Source organism: Lagopus muta, chromosome 13 (assembly GCF_023343835.1).
Source record: "Lagopus muta isolate bLagMut1 chromosome 13, bLagMut1 primary, whole genome shotgun sequence".
Classification (NCBI taxonomy): Eukaryota; Metazoa; Chordata; class Aves; order Galliformes; family Phasianidae; genus Lagopus; species Lagopus muta.
In genome coordinates, this window is record NC_064445.1 from 12813968 (window position 1) to 12832184 (window position 18217).

Here is an 18217-nt window from a genome sequence, read left to right on the forward strand (position 1 = left end):
ACATTTTCAGCTGCATATGAATGGATTCAGCTTTAGAATAAGTCCAGAATGTATTGAAAACACCCTGAATATATTAAACAAAGGACTTTGAAGACATCAGAAGTAGTGGGTGGGAGATGAGCAGATGCTGGCAAGTGTTACCAATTTGGTGAAATCAGAGCTGTCCAAGATGAAGAAGAAGGGTTTGTCAGAGTGCCTGGGAGGCTTTCTGAATCATTGCTAGCTATACAGGAAGTCTTCTCTTCTTCCTCAAAAAAACTCTGTGCTCAGTAACGCATCTGGAAGTGGTGAATCTCTCTGCAAAAGAAGTTCTTTTCTTCCCCCTCACCTGCTTTGCCCAGGAGCACATTTGTCCTGCAGAGGCAGCTCCAGTCTGGAGGACGTTACAGCCTCTGCGTCCCTTGCATCCAGCGACTTGCAGTGAAAATTGCTCATCCCTGCATATCCTTGCATACCCCTGCTCTGTGCGCTGTGTGCATGAAACCTCCATGCCTTCTTCAGAGCCTTTTCTTCTGCAAGGACCAGGATCCCTAACAGCAGTAGCGTGTTTTGCTGAAGACTTTACTGAGAAGTCTACCTTCAGTGAAGGAGGACAGGGTTGGTTGGACTTCTAGAATGTTAATCCCTTTTCGGCTGGACAGAGTAATATTTGTCCAATTCTGATAGGAGCACCTTGTCCTTGACCCTTGTTTTTAGACCATGCAAATGCTCTCTGTAGCAGAGAAACCTTCACGTTATCTTCTGCCAAGCATTACATCATCTTAAGAAATCTTTTCTTCAGCAGAAAAATTCTTATGACAAGTTTCAGTTTTCTAGGTTTAGTGAATGCATTTGTTTAATCATTTCATTCCTGAATGTTTATAGTGGTTGATTCATTTTCCATTGCTGGAAGCCCCACAGTTCAGGGCTACTGGTGTGCAGACATTTTCAGACTGTAAATCTTTCTGACTAACTTGGAGACAGTTTGCTGTTCAGGTCAGCCAGACTCAGAGCAACAAAGCCTTTGAATCCCAGGTGTATCCTGCTTCTCCTAGCTGCCTCTCAACTGCAGAGAGCAATCTTGGCGAGGAAGAGGAGAAATGAAATGAAAACAGAAATGCTTGATCAGGATACCAGGGAGTCTTTCTAGGCGTATTCCCTGCATCGTGGTTTTGATCCCCTGCATCAAAACCAAAGCTATAGACTTCTGCAGCATCGCTTTCCTTGCCTTCTTTATTTTTCTCATCCTCAGTCTTGTGAACATCACGGTCGATGTGAACTGGAGAGTGACTGCTCTTGTTCTAAATGATTTAATTAGAACATCTTGTTGATAAAGCTTGGCTTCTGATACCTCACTAAGATGTTTTCTAACATAGTCACAGACTGACCACGAGAACTTATCTGCACTAATAGACTTGTGCCATATGCTGTAGGAAACATTGTGAAGGAGCGTAGTCACGCCAAAGTGCACTGCTTTGCTTCCAGACATGCACCGAGGTTATTTGAGATCGTACGGTCTTCCAGAGATGCTATAATAAAGATATTATTATAAATAAAATGCTCTGTGTTTTCACAGCACCCTTCAAGGCAAAATAGTTACAATACATTATGTGTGCATGAGCTTGCTTCGAAGTTAAATGTGGTACCATCAAAAGGAAAATTACTATCTTGTCAAATTTGTTTAAAATTATAGATGGAAGGGTGTGACTGCATCCTTGTAAAGCTTCAGGAATGAATTCTTATCTAGAGCACGTGTTCACTGCAAGGTCTGTTGCAGAAGAAAGAATTCCAGCGTCCTTTGATGCCATCTCCCCTGTGGTAGATGTTACCGTGGCCCTTGGCACAGAGCAGCCAGTTTGGGTTCTCTGCTGTGTGAGTGAGGGTGGGGAATCCTTGGCAGCTGACCAGGAACAAGCCTCAGCGTGTTGGCTTTTCTCCTTCCTCCCATCTCTCTTATGTCTGCAGCACACTGGCGATAGGAAATTCTGTTTCCAATTCCTGTCTTAGGAAAACACGATCATACTGTCAGTTTATGGTAATGAAATCCCTCTGTGCTTGGAAGAATTATTTCTGGTCCTCTTTACATCAAGAGGACACATAAAATCAGAGTTAATTCTGTGTTCAAAAAAGAATACGCAAAAGCCCTAAGTTTTCTCATGTTCACAATTTCTGTTGATGCAGGAAGTTGAAGTGCATTTTGTGAGGGGGAATAAAAAGGCTATATGAAAAGCCACGAAACAAGCTGTGCCTGTACTTTAGGTCTGGTGCATGAGTTAGGCATGTGCAGGCAGTGCAATTAAGTTGGGCAACAGCTTGTGTTGCAACGTTTCACCTGCAGGTTCGGCTGATGGGAGCACTTATGAAGTGAACGTTTCAGCGGAATTTCTGTGTCCTAATTCTTTTTTGGCTGGGTGCTTGCTATTCTTTGAATGCTTGCCAAAAAGCTAATCCACCTATATATGTTCTCAGGTTCATTAATTATGAAACTAGGAAAATGGTATTGTCGGCTACCTTTTGCAAAGTGTGCTTACGCTGTGTTAGAAGACTGAACAGAGTTTTAAGCACTTGGCAGTAGATAGTGAGAAACCAAAGATCTGTCCTTCCCCCTTGCCCTTAATTCTGTGCGCAGAAGAGTGGGAGATCATGTTTTCACTTATTGTTCTGCTTGATGCACAGTATTTTTCTGCTGATTGAGTCATTTCTTACTCTTGTGCAGGTAAGCAGGCTCCCATGTAATGCCAAGGCACTCGCCATGTCCTGGTTCTGCTGCAGACTCATGGGTTGTCATTTCTGCCTAGTTACATAACTATTTGGAGCTACTGTTAATCAGACTGTAACACTGCTGTACTTATTGGAGTCGTAAACCAGCTAAGACCTGGAATAAAAAGATCCATTAAATGTAACATTTTCATTGATTTTCTGCAGAGCAGCAGTTGACTGTTTGGTTGTTTTAAAATGTCTTTGTCCCTCCCCTCCCAAACGAGTTTGAAATCTTGAGCAATCAAAGCATAAAAATACCTTTCTACTGTACATGCACTGGTGGGAAGGCCTTTGGCTGGATTACTCACTTATTACTGTAACTTTTATTATAAAATAGCTGTTTGGGGAAAATCCTCTAGGGCAGCAGCATTCATGCTGTGAGGTTACGTGCCTGCTGACTTTAGGAAGAGAAGAAAGGGATACCATGTCTGGGATTAATAGTGTTTGGAGACTTCTCTCTCCGCAGTCTCTGGGTTGCCTCAAGGAACAGGAGTATGAAAAGGGAAGATTTTGAAGAAACACGTGATAAGACCTTTCCGGAGGGAAGGCACAATGTGAGAACAACTCATTTCATTCTGATCAAAGCCCCACAAGCCTGGTATCCTGTTTGCACCATAACTTCCAGCAGATTCCTAGGGAACGCATAAATAGGACCAACAAATGGTACTTTCCCAGAATACTTTCCAATTCCAAGAAGGACTTCCTGAGCTCAAAGTAATGTTCTTTAATATTTCTCAATGGACTTTTCTTCCATGAGGCTGTAGAGCAGCCTTTGAAGCTGCGTAAGAGAATCTGTGTTTTGTGCTGTGCTGCTACGCTAGGCTTTGGTTGTGGCTGTTGGGAAAAGTTGCCTTCTTCCTACTACTTTGTATTTCAGACTTTATGACATTCACAGCTAAAAAAGCAGTGCCCTGGGTTTGCTGTGGAAGGTCGGCTAATTGCAATTATCATAATAATTTCCTTAGCAGAAAACTATGTCCCTAAGTGTGCAGTATTCTGCCTGTTGGAGCAGAGTTAGGCCTGGGGTTGGTTCTGGCTTTTTATTCATATTTTATTCACATTTTGGTTCATTTCTGTTCTGTGTGACCCCTGAACTGACCTTGCTAAGATGGTTCCTGGGGTTTCAGCACTGAAATTTTCGTTGTTGTGGTGAGGTAGGATAGCAGTTGTTTGCAGAGCAGTGGCAGGGATGGAACAGGCCCCCTCAGCTCACAGCAGGCCAAGATGGCAGGTGAATGACAGGACTGCCAGCATAAGCCAGGCTGCCTCTATACGTGCTTTCATCTTGTTCATCATTCTAGTGTTGAACAGCTGAAATAGGATACCACCAGTAGCTTTCAATGTTACACTGAAAAAGCTGTTCCCAACTTGTAGGTGTCCTGGTATTCCAGATCATGACATCCCACGGCAGGCTGTTGTGTGCAGAGGCACAGTGCACTGTGGAGCTGTGTTTCCTGGTTTCTCATGAGTTCTGACTCTCCAAGAGGAAGATGCACTGGGATGTGCTGCATTTCCCAGGAGCCTCCACATGATTTCCAATTCTGGGTGATGGGGGAAAAGATTTCTTGTCTTTTCTGGGATGCGAGGTGTGGGGGGCTGCTGATAAAGACTCAGACTGATTCTCTCTCCTCTGCTTTTATTTTTGGTTCGTTTTGATTTATTACACTTAATTATTCTGTATTATCTTGCATTCCTTTTAGTAAATCAGTTTTTCTTATCTCAGTTGTTTTTTTTCCCCTCTTCCTTTTCCCCCTTTCTCCCTAGGGGAGGGATAAGTGTCACGTGATTAACTCTTCAAACCATGACAGCAGGCCAGCTCTATTTGCTGTCTTTGCTACAGGTACCTCAATAGCATGCACCAACTCACTTAAATGCCTTCGTCACCAATTCAGGTGCCCTTTCCAGCCTGTTAATGCTCTCAGTCTTTCACAGTAGATCCATACCTCAGTTTCCCCATCACTACCATGGGGATGCTGAGCACAAGAAGGAGAAATAAACCTAGCAGGAAAGTGGAGATGGGAAGGGCTTGTAACAGCAGGCTTGTTTGGAGTCCAGGTTACCCTGACAGCAGTAATGTGAACGTGATCCTTCTGGCTGCTAGTGCTGTGTTCTGCAAGGCATACAGAGCCAAAAGTTCCCCTTATTTAACTCATGTTATGTTTTTTTTCTTTTTGTTTCAGCTCAAAAAGAAGCAGGTCTATGTTGAGAAAGTGGAGAAGATGCAACAGGCCTTGGTTCAGCTGCAGGCAGCGTGTGAGAAACGGGAACAGCTGGAGCATAGGCTGCGGACCCGGCTGGAGCGAGAGCTGGAATCTCTCCGGATGCAGCAGGTATCCTGTCTTTCTCTGGGCCCTGGCTAGGCTTCTTGTAGGATTTGACACTACAACATGTGCAAAAGAAAGGCAGTGTTTTTTTTCATCTTGTAAAATCAGCAAATTTTTTCTTTTGGAAATGATTATGTTGGCCTCTGTTTTGACTTGATTTACTTATTTCTTTCTAACCAGAAAATTTAGATAAAAGAGCAACAGTCTGTGCATCCTGTGATAAGAGAGCCATATAGCTAGATGGTGTTCTAATTTTAGGCAACCCGGTTGTATTAATTCTTATATTATTTTTGAAATATTCTTTACAGTTTGAAATTTTAAGTAAAAGTCAATAACAACTGGACCGAAATGAAAGGCCCTTCAAAAAACTTTTATAAGAAGAAAAAAAAAATAAGTACACAAAACTGCCAAAACCACAAAACCAGTTCTGTAAATGCAGTTGTTGGAAACAGGAGCTTCATGTAGAATGTGTTCTTGTAGCCTGAGTCTTTTTCAGTGGGGAAAAAAAAAGGATGAGAAGTAGATTGTGCAGAGGCGTTGTAAATTGGGTGGGAGGTTTTAGTTTTATTTCAGCTTGCATCCAATGTAGGCCTGCATCATATTTCCAGAATAACTTACAAACCCGACAGTTCACCTATAATCTAATTTATGTTTAGTTTAAATTTGGTCCTCAACTGCCATATCTGCGTAGGAGCAGATCTTTACATAATAATTATATTTTGTAGTGCTTTTAGTGGGAGTTAACATAATTTGGTAAATTTTCTTCCATGTTACCTTTGGAAGAGGAGGTAATCTGAACGCCCAACTTCTGATTTTGAGCCTTAGTCAAAGCAAAAAATTAACTTTCTTGTCATGGTTTAAGAATTCTGAGCTGAATGTAAAGCGGATTACCTGCCCAATTTGTCTTCAAGTCAAGTATCACACAAATCCCAGATAAGATGCATTTTATCTTTGAACTTTCAGCACAGCAGATCTCCATTTTTTTTAATATTGACTTATGAGAAAAGGTTGTCTGTCTTCCAGATCTTCTGTTAGGACTAAATTATTTTTAACCACCAGCTACTTAGTCCACAGGTATACAAAGATCATATTGATTTAGTATTCAAATGCTATAAAAATATTTGGATTTTTTTTTAACTGATAAATCTTGTACACTAGTTACTGTTTTGCTGGAACGGATGTAAGTGTGGTTACTTTAGGCAGTGAGAACAGGCTAGAGACATCAGACCTGAGTAGCATATCCAGCTCCCTGACATGTTCTTGTGGCTTTGCATGTGGAAAAAAGCCTTAAGGAGTATTTTCCATCTCAGATACCCACTTGTTAGTGTTACCAGCTCTGGAGTAGCACAAAGAAGTGCTCTACCACAAGTGCTGTGACTTAACCTGTCTTTCTTGGGAGCAGTTCTTGGTATTTTATGGCTTTTGAGCTTCAACATGTGGATATAGAAGGAGCCTGGCTTGCATTGCTTGTTTCTGGGCTTGGACATAGGGAGGCTGCACTGCTCCACAGGTATATTAGGCCAGACTGCCTCGAGTGGCATAGCCACTGCAAATTCACACTGGGGGGTTCTTGCACCAGCCCCTGCCACTCAGAGAAAAGCAGACCAACCAACCCTGAGTCTAACACGTGCATCCTGAAACTTCTCTTTGCTTTGCTTTTCACAATCAGCGTCAGGGTACATCTCAGGCTGCCAACGTCTCTGAGTACAATGCCACAGCGCTTATGGAACTCCTGCGCGAGAAGGAAGAAAGGATTCTTGCTCTGGAAGCTGACATGACCAAGTGGGAACAGAAGTACCTGGAGGAGAGTGTGATGAGACAGTTTGCTTTAGATGCAGCTGCAACTGTGGCTGCTCAGAGGTAAATTAAACTATTCACAGTACAGGGATTATTTTCTTTTTCCTGTTGGATGTCATATTTTCCACAAAACAGTGTTGTCACATCACCTTCCCACAATACCTCTCCTTGTGGTCTGCACATCTTCTCAAACCTCTGCATACAAATGGAGCTTGGCTGCTTTTCCTGGGAGCTGTGTGACTGTTAACTGTAAGAAGCGTTTTTGCAAGGGAAGGTTCCACCACATGCCAGAGCCATTCTCCAGACTAGAGTTGTCCTAAGCCATTCCTAGAAGCTGTTGCTTCGAAAGTAGATGTGTGAGGAGGGTTGTTGGGGTTGTTTTTTTCTTTTTTTTCTTTTTTTTTTCCTTTTCAAACAGGAGTCAGTCCTTGCTGAAGTCATGTGGGATGGGGTGAGATTGGTGATTCACATCATTTTCCCTGAATGGCTTGCTTGTTCTCCAGAATGTTTTTGCAAATCACTTTGTGGTATTGTCCTCAACATGGTTACTAACCAGAAACATCTACTAGGAAATTCTGCTCAAAACATTCTGTTGTGTGTGGAGAGTAGTTCTTGTGGGAGGGGGAAGGGAAGGGTGTCTGAAATTGGGTAACAAGCTCACATTCCAATGCAGCTGTATAGAAGCAGTTATTATGGTTATAAATAGGCCCAAGTCTTCAGCTAGCTGGTAAACAAGTGCTGTTATTGGAGAGCAGCTCTTTAACTTCAGGTAGTGCTTACATGTAATTTCATTGATCACTAGTTTCTGTCTCTTAACAGCAGATTTTATTTTAGATTGTTTCACGAACAAGATTCAAATAGGGATGTTATCGCAGCTGGCTTCCTAGCACGTAAGATCATACTGAAATTACAGGGGGAAAGTTGCAGATCTGCTGTGTTAGCATTTGAAGACTTACCTTGCTCCCCAAGCAGGCTGTTATTTTGGGGTATTGAGTTTCTTGTGAACTGTTTTCTGCCTCCCTAGAGATTCTCTAAAGGCTCTTGATGCTGCTTGGCCCTGGAGGCTATGTTATATTTTCAGCATGCACTGATAAATAGGGGTCTGGTCTATTGTTTATCGTGGAATGAGAGGGGATGTGTTAGGACTGTTTAGGTTTTGTTAAAAGAACAAAGAATGCTTTCCAGTCAGGAAAGAGCAAACCTCTACTTTTCCGTTTCCTTCTAGCTCCTTCTCCCTTAAAATAAACTGTTCCATCAGTACTGCTGCCAGTTTACATGCTGTTTATTATAGCCTTCTCAAAAACAGGCTGTAAGGGATTTCACTAATTTCAATGGTAACCTCATCTACACTGCACACAAATTTGCTTTCCTTTTTCTTTGGTGGTGGAAAATAGCATCCCTTAGGAAGATGGGGTTGCAGGAAGGATGCTTTACAGCACAGACAGGAACCCGGGTCAAGTTAGGGTTCTTTGATGAGTGACCTTCCTATGCCCTTCACGCTGCTGTGTTGCTGTTCCTGATCTGAACTTCTGCAGGGTTAAATGTGCATTTACCACACAGTTCTTAGGGCTGCTGGGTCTAAGAGAGCAAGTTTTTTATTGCAATGAATTGCAGCTATTGGTGACTTCAGCTAATTTTTTAATTATTACTGTGTTAACACAGCTATGTCAGTAACATGCTCTTAAGCATTAGGAATCATACAGTGGTTTAGAGCATAGTACAGTGACTTCATTCTGACTGTACAGCAACAAATAGAATGACATATTATGTTTTGGTTAATTGAGTGAACAGCCATTACAGTGTTAACATTGGGCATTACATGGAATTGATCTTAATCTGTTTTCAGCCCCACTCTTAAGTTTTTTGGATCAAGTTGTGTAGAATTACTTAAGAAACTTCAATGCCTAGTTCCCTTTGATACTCAGATACCCACTTCTTGGAAGAGAAGGGGAAAAAACCTTGCATCTGAAGCAAAGTTTGTACTTTTCCAGTGGAAGAAAAGTGCCTAACATTCTATATTATCTTTTCCTGTTCCTCTCCTTGGATTTGCCCCATCAATCTGTTTAAGTTAGCACAGTGAATCAGTTAGATCATAGACTGGCCTGAGATAGACAGCAAGTTGACTGTTAGTATTATTTTCATATCTTCTTTCATTAGGGACTGGGAGTAGGATTTTCAAAAGACACTGCACCAGCCTAAACTCAGAAACAGTAGTTGTTCTTGTTTGTTACTTTTGAGCAATCATTTAGCACTGCTAGAAGGAAAGCAGCATGATTAGCTTGCCCTTCATCTGCTCTACTGCTCTTTCCCAGGGATACGACAGTGATCAGCCACTCACCTAACCCTAGCTATGACACCTCGCTGGAAGCTCGCATTCAGAAGGAGGAGGAAGAGATCCTGCTTGCCAACAGGAGGTGTCTGGACATGGAGGGAAGGTAAAATGCAGTTTGTTCTTATTTGGCTACTTTAGGACAGGGTTTCTAATTATTCAGGCAGATGCCTCAGAATCAGAAGTTCACATGTCTTCACCAATTACAACACTGTAGAATGCCAGACATTTGTTTGGCCAAGGAAGTAACTGCGCAGCAATCCAAAATCTGTATTTAGATTTCGTGCCTAGCTCTCTCTTCAGGGCATCTTCATCAGACCCCAAGTTTGAGCCACTTCTTTATTGTTTCACTGTTTTTCCCCAGGCTTTTTCCACTGCAGACTCCCCAGACTTTGTGAATATTCTTTTTTTTTCTTTTTTTTTTTTTCTTTCTGTCAGCCTCATGCCCCACCCATAACTCTCAGCCTTGCTTCAGAGCTTCTCCCATGCCTGTTTAGAGTAGTTTCCAGTAGCCAGAGGTGAGGGGGTGTCTCAGTGAAGTTTTCTGTGTACATGTGCAGGAGGCCTCATACACTATGCCATGGAGGGTATTTAGGGTGTCCTCTCCATGCCTCCCTGAATGCCCAGGGGAGTTCAGGTCACAGCTGTGGGGTGCTGAGGCCTCAGTCCAAAGCGATGGAAGTTCAAGCACATTGTCGTCCTTTGTTCTTCTCAAAAAGGATCAAGACTCTGCACGCTCAGATCATAGAGAAGGATGCCATGATCAAAGTCCTGCAGCAGCGCTCCCGGAAGGAGCCTGGTAAGACAGACCAGCTCTCCTCCATGAGGCCTGCCAAGTCACTGATGTCAATCTCAAATGCTGGCTCGGGCTTGCTGTCCCACTCATCCACTCTGAGCAGCACTCCCATCCTGGAAGAGAAGAGGGAGGACAAGAGCTGGAAAGGCAGCCTAGGTAATTTTTAAATAATGGTGGCAATTAAGGTACACCAGTCACTGCCTATAGGGGAGGCAGGAACAGCAGAAGGTAGATGTCTGACAGACAGATTGACTGGCTTAGCATGCAGGAAAACTGCCTGCAAGCAGAATGGAACACACTTGCAGCAGCTGCTTGCTTTAATCATTTTTGGGGAAGCGGTGACTTCTGATGTCCAGGCTCAGTCATGAAAATTTTTCAGCCTTAATTCCCACTTGGTTTGGTACCTGATATAAGCAATATTTGAGATCTGGTTTTCAGAGCTCCCAGGCACTTGCTTTCAGCTGGGCTGTTACAGCTGTCTGAAGGTGTAAAGTCTCCTTCAATCAGCAGAGACACAAATCAGGATTGCTGTCCTGTAGAGTTGTGCCCGCACTAACATGACTTCTGCCTGGAATGGCTCGGCACTATTGTTTGGAGAAAGGAAATCATATCAAAGGGAATCTTAGATGATGTTTTTCTTTCTGGAAAGAAGTTGGACCCATAAGCCTTCCCTAAGTTTCTGATAAGTAAATGAAAATCTCTTGCAGCTGATTTCAGGGTGTGTAGATTTATCCATCTGCAACTGAGCAACTGCTCAGAGTCAGGGAATTAAGATGGTAGAGCCAGCACGCTTACCTTTGCATGCAGCAACATGAGAACACTGCTACTCTTCAGGTACTTCAGCACCAAGTGGTGAAAGGTGCTATGGAAAGGTAAATTAAAGCTGGCAGCTAAAGTGCAGATCCTAGAGCAAGTACTACATAGATGGGGAGAACTGATTCCAGTTAGTTTTTTGGGATTGTGAAATTTCCTTCTCTTTTTCCACACAGGTGTTCTGCTGGGAACAGAGTATCGTTCCGAATCCATTCCCTCCACGCCCTCTCCTGTCCTTCCTTCCACCCCATTGCTGTCAGCCCACTCTAAAACAGGCAGCCGGGACTGCAGCACCCAGACTGACCGAGGGAACGAGCAAAGCAAAGCTGCACCTTCCCCTGGAGCCCCCACACCAGCACGGCTCCCCACTGCCAGCCTGCCCTATAGTGCTGACAAAACAGGTAAGGAAGCTCAGCTTCTCTCCCAGAGGGTCCTGTGCCACTGGCTCACTGACTGTTCTGCTCCATGGGGCAGGCTCTGCTGTCCCTTCTGCTCTTCGGGAAAGCTGGGTTTACTTGTTGTGGGTTTCAGAGGCAAGAATTGGCCCTGTTCTGAGAAATCTCAAACACTCTGAAGAAAAAAATAGAGCCTTCAGAGTGGTGCGATAAGCATGGACACACTGAATAAAGTACCGCGTGATTTCAGAGTTGGAGCAGGTATATGGGCAAGTCTCCTCTGAAGTAAGTTGAGGGTGGTCTGTGGGCTTTAAATAGCATATGAAAATGAGCTGTAGAAACTGGCCATCAGGTTTTAGTGAGTTTTCAGAGCAAAGTGGACTCAGTTAAGGGGGAGACAGAAGAAGGAAGAGTAACTACCATGATAAAGCTGTCTCGTTATTACACTGTCCCATTGCAGGACCAACTTCAGCAGTGGTGTAAGTAGATCACGTTGACAGTGACTATCACAGAGGCTGAATTTGCTTCCCACAGAGCTCTGAGCTGGCAAGAACTGCTCATTTTCCAGTCCACTCTGCCAAATCAATGCAGATTATACAACCTTGCCTCTTCTACTTGCAGACACATTACAATTATGTTGCTCTTTATGGAAGAGTGAATTTGGCTGGTTTGCTGCGCATCTTGCATTGAGAGAAGCAGGGGAACAGGTTTTGTTTGTGGTGAAAGTGTACACTAGCTGCATTAGTTTAAATGAAATTTCTCCCATTTTATATGCTGTTGTGTATCCATGAGAGATGCTGAAAGGGAATTTCAGAAAATACCTTACATATTTTAGAATAGTGGGTTTTACTAACTAACCAATAAGTTGTTAGCTGCCTTTTGGCCAATGACAGAAGATGGCTTACAATGTTAACCTCACTTTTCTGATCCTGTGCTCACAGTTCATCTGTAATTGAAGTTATAGCTATGATTGTCTCTCTTGTTTTCCCTCATCATGTAGATGGGCCACTCTTCCACTCCAGTACTCTCGAAAGAAAAGCCCCTGTTCAAACCATGGGGCAGGACCTCCCAGATGGAGAGATGGTAGAATACCTCATCTGAAAGCCCGTACCGGATCTGAACTCGGATTCAATAGCAAGAATTTTTTTAAAAGACAATTTTATTGGGAAAAAATTGTAGTACCTGAGTAATAAAAGAACACTCAGCTGTTTGCTCTTGTATATTATGTCTCAAAAGTATGGACAGGTTAATTTATAATTTGTTCTAAATTATAAAAAAAAAAAAAAAAAAATCCACAGTGCTTGTTATTTGAAAGTATCCCCTTTATTTGTTGAATACTGGATCTGGTAATGCCTGGATAAAAATCAAGAACTTAGGTGCACTACATCCTATATTTCATATCAGTATTTTTAAAGTTGTCTCTTAAGCAGAAGTACCTACTCTCATAGGTGTTGGTTGTTTGTCCAACGTGAACACAGTAAGAGGGGCAGATTGGGCTCGTAGTGATGGAGCCAGGGTCTTATTTGGAAGCATCACTTGATGGCTCCAGGATGCAAGTATTCTCAAGCTGAGGAGCTTTCATAAATCTGAGCTGTGATCACAGGAGTTTATCTTTTCACTCTGGGTAAGAATAGGTATTTGTCATTCATAGCCTGGAAAGATTTCCATTTTCAGTATGGTAACTTTTTTTTCCAGATTGTATTATGTCTTTAAAAAACAACAACAACAAAAGACTCCAGTGATTAATGTAACATTTCACATTTTCAGTTTGCATCGAAAAAGTTGCCGTAGTCTTATACGTAAGTACTTGTTCAATAATTTATACAGTGGATAGTAAGTAATATATTGCATTCATGTTTTACATAAATGAAAAAAGGACATTTTGCTGAGTCAGTCCTGATCTGTTAGATCAGATTTCTGCCATTGTAATTCCATTGGAGTTAGTGGAGCTTCCCCCAGTTTACAATAGTGCAAGTGGCAAGCCCTGTTGCTTTCCAGTGTTACAACTTAACCTACTGCATCCTTAGCAGGTTTTTCTTTACTTCCCATGCCCTCCTTTGTTCTGGGAGAGAATAGATTCTTTTTTACATAGCAAAGCCTCCAAGGTAGAGGTTTAAACAAGAGCTGTGTGTAAAGTTTCAGATGGCAAATTCTGTCCTTCCAAAATATATATTCTTTAACTAACTGAAGAAAGCAGCTTAAATAAAGACCAAGAGGCATTACAGAAGGAAGTTACACATTCTAATTGTCAGGTTCTCAGATCCTTGGGGACTAGCAAGAATACAGCAGTGCTTTGATTGCAGATGCTGTATGGAAATACTAAGACCAATAGACATAAATGTTTGAATATTTTTCTTACTGTCTTTGCATTTTATTAAAACAGTTCAATATTAATTTCTATTAAAAACTTTTTGTTTTTTTTTTTTTTTACTTGAATGTTAAAATGTTTAATTAGCCAGTAGTCACAGGTCTGCAACCTGGCTAGCCTCAGCTTTCTGGACAACATTAGAGTAGCCAGATTTTTATTTCAGATCATTTCACTTCAGAAAAAAAGGAAAATCATCAATTAATCATCCAACAGCTAGTGAATGTCCTCAATTCCTACTTAGCTGACACTACTGATAAGGTGTCCAGTTGAAATGGCCTTACCATTCAACAGGTGTAATGTGAATGTTACCATGGAGGGGAGTGAGCTGAAGGGAAGTGCCTTCTCCCTGCTGCACAGGTAACGTAGCAGTGCCTGACAGTCAGCCCTGAGTTGGTTTCTGTTTGTCTTCCCCAGTGACAGTCACTTGGAAAAGCAAGGCAAACAGTTCCTGTTGCTTCTAGCAAATCTCCTGCTTGTTAGTATTCCTCAGCCTGCCTAACCCCCAGAAGTCAGTTGGCAAAATGCATATTATGTACAAAATTTAGGCGAAAGCTAAGTGACCTGGAATTACCAGTGATCTCTCTAGCAGGCTGCCCAGTCTCCCTTCCATCTCTGCCATGTGACGTGCTTCAGAGCTGCTCTTTAAGGCTTGGACTGTCTCTTCCTAATGGGTCCACACTGCTCTGCAGCGTACAGTAGACCTTTCCTAAGGGTATTCTAATAATCAGTTTGATTTAATTCTCCACCCCTTTCTAGACAAACTGCTCACAGCCTCTTTGCTCTCATTCCTTACGTTTATTTCTCTTGACTTAATTTCATCCCATTATATGAAGTAGTGCTCACTCTGATGGTTTTGAGTGATTTCTATTCCTCCCCTGCAATTGCTGGAAATGCAGGAGAAGCTTTTCTCGTTAGGCCACTATATTCATCCTTCTACCATTTCAGCATCATTTTCTGTATTATATTTTGTGGTTTGGGCTTAGACTGAGCAATAAGGGAGATGGGATGCCACTGGGGTATCTGTGAGAGAGGAGGGAAAAAGTGTTTTTTCTATTCTTTTAAAGTCAGGAAAAATGACATTCCATTTTTACAAGTGTTTCTTAGCAGTAAGAAAGAAGTTCTGCACCTGCAGGGCTCTGCACGAACAGTTCCAGCTCACTTGATTCTCATTGATTCCACAGTGGCTAGGAACATTCTGATCATTTATAGATACAATGTGTTTTGTCATTCTGCTTTTCCACAGTTGGTGCTGGCTGTTTGGCTGGGCTAGGTAAAATAGTTTGTTTATTCTCTGTCACTCACTGGTTTCAAACTGAACTCCACCACATCCTATTTTTACAAACAGAAAATAAGAGATAAGAGGATAGATTCTGCACAGTGGCTGTCTCCTCCGGACATGGCAGCCAGGTGGTCTTTGACAGTCCAAGCCATCAGGACTGCCGTGATCTCAGTGGTTCTGTGCCAATGGAAGTCAATTTGGAAGCAAATGATGTGTTTTCACATTCCTTCAGCTGAGTTCTTTGCCCTACTTTATGGTTTTGATTTCTCCCAAAAACAAAACCCCCAAAACGTTTGACAGGGAAGTTTGAGGTCATCTTCCTGTGCTGACAAACACGGCCATCAGGAATGTAGTCCTCCCCTCGAGCTTCCTCAGAGCCACCCTCATGTGAATGTAATAGCGCTGCTTTCTTTGAGGAAGATGTGTACTATAGTCCTCAGTCTCCCTGTACAGATTTTTATTTTGTTTTTAAACAGAAACCGCTTTAAGGAGACAAACTGCACACCTAGATCCTTTTTCTTCAGTAGAGCTTGTTTCTAGTAGAACGTGATTTTTAACACAGTGATTGCAATGACTTTCTTTGCAAACCAAAATTCTAGACTAAGAGTTTTTCTTAAACTCGGATATTAGAAGCAGAACTGTAGCTTTTCTAAAAAAAAAAAAAAAAAAAAAAAAAGTCACATATTCTTCTTTGTAGAGCAAAACAAGAAAATCAAGTGTAGTTACTTTTCCTCTTTCCTTTCCCTACTTACAGAACGGCCGAACTCACAAGTCCTTTCCTCGGGCAGTTCCTTTGAGATGTGATGTTCAGGGGGCAGGCTGGGGTTGGGAAGCTGTTCTTCCCAGCTGTCCCAGTCTCCTTGTTAACTCTGAGCAGCTCCTTTCTGGCAGCTCCTGGTCTACAGCTGTCATTGTCTGAGGTCTGGGGGACCCCTGGGGATCCGAGCTGCTCCCCAGGAGGCTGCAGGGGGTGGCTGAGGTAAGCAAAGACTGGCAGGGAGCTGAAACTCAGTGTGGTCTGTGCCTCTGCAGGCAATCGGAAGAATGTGAGGCCCTAGCATTAGCTTTGCTTTGATTTTGAGGCTGCCTGAGAGAAGGGAACTTGCGGGGCTTTAGGCCAGAATCATTTCCAAGGATACCTCCTGCTCCGTGATCCCGTGCTGAGTGTGCCGACCGCATCTGTGAGCCAGGACAGAGCACAGGAGCCACTGCTGGTACCCATGTGGCAAATCCTGGTAACTGTGGCCAAAGGATGTGCTCTTCCATTGCTTACGAAATGGTGGCCACATGGGGGAGTGAGGACAGCAAAGCTCCAGGGTGCTTGGGCATCCCCTGCCTGTGGGGCTGGCGCGGCTCAGGCTGGGGTGGTGGCTGTGGGGTGGGCTTCTCTTCCATGTATTTGTATAGGAACTGTTTTTTAAAAGCTAGCATTCTTATGTCTAGAAAGTAAAAAGACATTGTAAAATGTAATTGTACTGTATTTATGAAGAAAATACATTTCTTTTCAAAAAGACTTTACCCTAAGTTTGTTTTAGAGTCTGACTTCCAACAACACCATCTTTGAGGCTTTCGGAAGCATTGAAGCCCATCTGCTTTGCACTTTTGTGTCTAACTCTACTCTGAAGTCTGTGCTAGACTATTGAGGTTTAAGGAAAAGACAACCGCCTTCCCTTCTAACTCAAGCAGAATCCCTGTGTTACTCCAAATTCTGAGGTGTTTGAATACTTGCTTTTGCTCAGCATGGTCTCTGCTCAGCATCAGCAGTGGTGATGCTTAGATAACTGGGCACCAGTGGGAGCAGCGCAGTGTCTGAGCTTTGCCTCTGGAGAGACCAGAGCTGCTGTTTGCACTCTGAGCTGCAGCATGGCTTCTGCTGCCTGCAGAGCAGGACGGATCCCCAGAGGGGTGTTGGTCAGGACTCTGCCCTGGGATTCGAGTCTCCGGTCACAGAGTAGCAGCTCTGTGGGGGAAATGGCTTAAAGCCCGTTTCCCTTTCAGCAGACCTGCGGTCTGAACGGCCAGAAACAAGTGAGCAATGAATTGCTTTACTCCTGAGTCCAAACCAACAAAGCACAGATCGAAATTCTAGAAGTTCAACATTTCACAACTTCAGAAAATGCATCGAGAGAATGATGTTTTTAATATAAATTTATATCGAAGTGAGTTTTGTAGATTATTTTCCCTCTTTATTTAAACCCTGCTTATTTTGTAATTTCTGAACGAGCTGTCTTGTAATTCAACTGTTGAAACAGTCCTGAAGCCTTTGAAGATAATGGCAGCTCTAATTCTAAGAAAGAAAAATTAAGTTTAAATATATATGTATAGATACTTTATAAGTGTCTGTCATTATGTTTGTAGCTAGCTATAAAAGTATTTTGTGTGTTTTTAATGAACAGATCCTGTGTTTTCAATTTTTTTCCATTGATCAGCTTGTTTTATGATTGATTTTCTAAATATGAAGACCTTATTGATCATAAAACGAACATAATCACCTCATCTAGTTCTTGCTGCCGCATGCATCCGTCTTCATGTTTTCACCCGATAGCAGATTTTGCAAGATAAAGTAGTTGTTCATTCCAGTCTCTTCCTTCAACCGTCACTGTTGGATTTCTCTCTGAGCAGTCCTGCAGCTGCACACAGAGCTGCAGACTTCCCTCGCTCAATTGTCAGACCAACAGCACAGCTTACAGCAGCCTGCAGCTGCAGAGCCTCTGTCCATCGTCTCTCCTTTGGCTGCTGCAGTGCTTTTCAGAAGCCCACGTCTAACAGCCTGAAGCCGTGGATGTTCTACATGTCAGCCTCCAGTAGACCAACATATTTTCTGTTCAGGTATTGGTCCTTTCTTCTTTTTTTTTTTTTTTTTGGCCTCCAATTTATTTTTCCTCTCCCATCACGCTGCGAGGGGGAAGGAGCAGGGGTTGTGGGGAAGGAAGCTTATTGAAAGTGGTCACTGGATGCATGGATGCATTTTTTCACTGTTGACTTTTGGAATCGATCTTAACATAGTTACAGTCACCCTTGGTTGCCAGTGCTTTAATAAATAGCAGCTTGACAAATCTGGAGGCCGCTGGTCAGCTTAGTGCATATATCCCCTGCACTTTTGGGCTTTTGATGTTGTTTCTATAAATCTCTCTGGCATGCCAGAGCTGAAACAAGACCCCCCAAAAACCCATCCAAAAACAGAACAAAAACCCAGTGCAGCTACAGAAGCTTGCTAATAGCCAGCTTATTTAGCAAACCAACTGTGGCCCATCTGCAAATGGGTGTGAGCAGAGTGTTTGGACGTTTTGCAACAAGCACCCTGGTAGCAGCCCAGCTGGGAGGAAGCTGCTGCCAAGCAGCTCGCAGTGAGCTTGGGCTGACTGGGCTCTGTGCAG

At 42.8% G+C, this 18217-nt stretch overlaps 1 protein-coding gene across 7 annotated transcripts in view; it reads left to right on the top strand.

The window, feature by feature from the left end:
- AMOT (angiomotin) overlaps nt 1-16353 on the top strand; it is a 61106-nt gene extending 44753 nt beyond the window's left edge. For all 7 annotated transcript variants that reach the window (XM_048960084.1, XM_048960087.1, XM_048960086.1 and 4 more), the window contains 6 exons: nt 4920-5069; nt 6733-6923; nt 9173-9295; nt 9909-10141; nt 10975-11199; nt 12194-16353. In XM_048960084.1, the coding sequence (XP_048816041.1) occupies nt 4920-5069; nt 6733-6923; nt 9173-9295; nt 9909-10141; nt 10975-11199; nt 12194-12294 (1023 nt within the window). In that variant the 3' untranslated portion in view covers nt 12295-16353. The remainder of the gene's footprint in view (nt 1-4919; nt 5070-6732; nt 6924-9172; nt 9296-9908; nt 10142-10974; nt 11200-12193) is intronic.
- The last annotated feature ends 1864 nt before the right edge of the window (nt 16354-18217 follow it).